This window comes from Papaver somniferum, chromosome 11, assembly GCF_003573695.1.
Source record: "Papaver somniferum cultivar HN1 chromosome 11, ASM357369v1, whole genome shotgun sequence".
In the NCBI taxonomy this organism is placed as follows: Eukaryota; Viridiplantae; Streptophyta; class Magnoliopsida; order Ranunculales; family Papaveraceae; genus Papaver; species Papaver somniferum.
The window spans coordinates 81,333,010-81,336,863 of NC_039368.1; the positions used below are offsets into that span (position 1 = coordinate 81,333,010).

Sequence of the window (3,854 nt, forward strand, 5' to 3'; positions counted from 1 at the left end):
TTGTTTATCTGTTAGGATGTAAATGAATGAAGTAATTCTATTAAGGCTTCATTCCGAGAATGAACTTTTCTTTTTTGTCATGGAAGAAGTATTGTTGCTGCTTTGTTTATCTTATAGGATGTTAATGAATGAGATCATTCTGTTTAAGGATTCATTCGTGGAATGAACTCTTTATTTTGTTAGAATGTTATTGAATGAAGCTATTTTGTTTCAGCTTCATTCCAATAATGAACTATTTTGTGTGTGTGTGTGTGTTCATTTTTCAGGTTCAGTATGGCCCTATCCAGTTGTTATGTTGTTGTGTACTACAAAGGGTATGGTATTCTGTTGAAAGTTTCTTTAGATACCATGATTCGTGACTTTAAAATATCTGTTTGTGATTATTGGAGAAACTTGACTCCTCAGAGCATAAGATTTATTAGTGGTTGTGGTAAAGCTCGCATTAATTGTGATTATTCTCTTCAAAGTCTAATGATTGTTACTTGTTCAAGGGAATTGTCAAGTTTTGATCTGTTTGTTGAGGAGGCTTGTCATGGTGTTGCTTCTAGCTCTTCGTCTGGTATTTCCACGCAGTCGCTCAGTGACGATGAATCATGCACTGGGTTCACTGAGACTTCAAAGATTAAATACCTGACGGAAGGTCATGAGCAATTGAAACCTCTTTTGTCCGAAAGTTGGGAGGATATTTTTAAAGGTGTTAGTCAAGTTTTTCATGGTGGTGTTGATGAAGTTTGCTTAGCTGTCAGCAAATATTGCAGCAAGTCTGGCTATACATTTGCAAAGGTTAAGAATGACAGACTCAGGTTCACAGGAAAGTGTGGTAGGAATGCAGAATGTCCTTGGTATATGCACTGTATTCCCATCGATACCGCTAAAAGTGTCTTTGCTATCAAGGAAATCAATGGGGAGAATAAATGTGGTGGTGCTTATAAGCTGAAGGACCCACCTGTGAAGAACAAATTGATTAAACATCTATTCAAGGATCAAATACAGTCAAATCCGTCGATAAATCCTAATGATATGGTTGCTCAGGTGAAGAGTTGTTATGGTATTGACATAAAATACCATCATGCTTATAAAGGGAAGGAAGCATCTAAGGCAGAGATATATGGAGATGATGTAAAAAGTTATACAGATCTTATTTGGTATGTTGAAGCAATAAAGGATACCAATCCTGGAAGTTACATTAAGTTTGAGTATGATAAAGAGACTAAACGTTTTCAGAGGCTTTTCATATGTTTTGCTGCCTGTATGGAAGGATACCGGTTCATTCGCCCTATGCTTTACTGTGATGCAATATTTCTCAAAGGGAGATTCAAGGGAACATTGATGGTTGCCACTGGTGTGAATGGAAACCAAGGTAAATTTTCTTTCTTTTTTGAATAACTCATATTAGTTTGTTGTTTGATTTTTAAGAGCAACGTGAATGAATGAAGTTTCTCTGTTAAGGCTTTTCATTTTTTAGGATGAACTCATTTTATGTTCAAGAAGAAAGTAATTTCTATCAGTTTTACTTTTGTTATTTTGTTAAGAAGGTCTTCATTTTAAGAATGAACTCTTATTTTTTGTTAAGTTTTTAGCTGTTCATAAGTGGGAATGAACTCCTGCTACTTTGATTCTACAATTCATGTTATAGAATGGACTTCATTTTTGGAATGAAGTGTAGAAAAGTTATAGATTTTTTAATTATACGATTCATGCTATAGAATGGAATTCATTATATAGAATGAAACCTTTATTTTTTTGATTTTTAATAGCAATGTGAATGAATGAAGCTTCTCTGTTAAGTTTTTTAGCTGTTCATAAGCGGGGAATGAACTCCTGCTACTTTTGTTTATGTTTTACTTTGTTATTTTTTGAAGAAGAAGGTCTTAGTTCATGTTATAGAATTGACTTCATTGTTGGAATGAAGTGTAGAAAAGTTATAGATATTGATTATTCTACAGTTCATGTTACAGAATGGACTTGATTTTTGGAATGAAGTGTAGAAAAGTTATAGATTTTTTGATTATACAGTTCATGCTACAGAATGGACTTCATTTTAAGAATGAAACTTTCATTTTTGTTATAGATATTTTTTAATGAACTGACACTTTTAGTTCTTTTTTGTGTTCTTTTCATTCTGTAGGATTTTTTCCTTTTGTGTATGCTTTAGTTCCTGGAGAAGACATTGAAGGGTTGGAGTGGTTTATGGAGAACTTGCAGCATTGTGTCGACTCTCGTCCTATCACCTTTATCACTGATCGTCATGAAGGGCTGAAGCAAAGTATTCCCAAGTATTTTCCCAACTCTTATCATAGTTACTGTTTCCATCATTTGAAGAATAACCTCCCCATCAAGAAATCACATGAGAAGTATAAACAAGTTCAAGATTTGTTCCATAAAGCTGCATACTGCTATAGTGTTGCTAAATATGAGTCTGCTTTAAATGAGATGTGTATCATAGGATGTGGTTGGGTTGCCAAGTACATCGGAAATATCGATCCCAAGTATTGAGGAAATGATTTCTTCGTAAGATGTGGGTATGGGACACACTCGTCAACTATTGCAGAGTCTTTCAATAACTAGATTCTTCCTGAAAGGGATCTGCCTCCAGCTACTCTTGTTGATGAGATTAGAATAAAGATTATGAGGATGAGTGCAGAAAGGCGTGAGCACGGTAGAAATTATAGTGATAGTTTGACTCCCATATATAAATCTTTACTCAAGTCACATGTCGATATAGGGGGTCTGTGGAGTGTTACGGAGTCAGGTAATGGTATATACGAGGTTCACTCTCATAGCTCTCACGTTGTTGATATGATGCATATGACGTGCACTTGCCAGAGATGGAAAGTGGTTGGTTTCTCCTGTGCTCACGCCACTGTTGCTATTATTATGAATGGTATTGAGATGTTGAGGTTTGTTCAGCCTTACTTTGGTTCGAGTCATTTTCGCCATACGTATGCTCCTGCAATTCGACCCATTCCCAATTACGACAGGCCAAAAGTGTATGAACCTGAAGAGAGAGTCCTACCTGGTATTCCAAGGCCACCTCCAGGAAGACCACCAAAGAAGCGCATTTGTGGTGCTTATGAGAAGGAGAGGAGGCCTATGAAGTGCTCAAATTGCAAGAAGATTGGGAACCATAACAAAGCTACCTGTCGTGTATTAATGCTGGAGTAGTATGCATGAACCTTTTTTTTAGTTTATGTTTTTATGAACTTCTCTTACCTGTTTGATTATGCACTGGTTGTAGTTTTTTTTTTTTAACTTTTTGATATGCACTTCATTTTCTGTAATGAACTCTTTTTTCTTAGAAATGCTTTTTTTTAGATATTATTTCTTTTTGGATATGTATGTACTGATATTTTGTAGCAGGTTATGGTATTTTTCCTACCAAATCAACTCTATGGGATATGTATTTTTCATTATCAGGGATATGTATCAGTTCATTAACTGAAATGAACTTCATTTTAAGGAATGAACACAAGTTTTCTTATAACCAATAGAGTTCATTTTGGTAAATGAACTGGTATACATAAGACAGAAGACAAAATGCTGAAGTACTAGAGTTAATAGGTATCTATTAGATAGTAAGACAATGCATAATTTCTCATTATGTGAAATAAACCGCCCCTCTATCAGTTCATTTACTGAAATGAACTTCATTTTCAGGAATGAACACTAGTTTTCCTAGAACTTACTTGAATTCCATAGAGTTCATTTTCAGGAATTAATTCCACCAAAACATCAAAGAAGGAAAATTCATGCTACAAAATAAATTCATAAGAAAATAAGACAGAAAGACAAGGCATAAGATAAAACATTGATGTTAAATACTATCCAAAATATGATAGATGAAAATATAAAAC

At 34.6% G+C, this 3,854-nt stretch overlaps 1 protein-coding gene across 1 annotated transcript; it reads left to right on the plus strand.

Annotated features, from left to right (window-relative positions):
* Positions 1-273: 273 nt before the first annotated feature.
* Positions 274-3,165, plus strand: LOC113324668. Its single transcript, XM_026572966.1, has 3 exons — positions 274-1,360; positions 2,129-2,489; positions 2,583-3,165. Exons 1-3 carry the CDS (start codon positions 274-276, stop codon positions 3,163-3,165), a joined length of 2,031 nt encoding a protein of 676 aa, XP_026428751.1.
* The last annotated feature ends 689 nt before the right edge of the window (positions 3,166-3,854 follow it).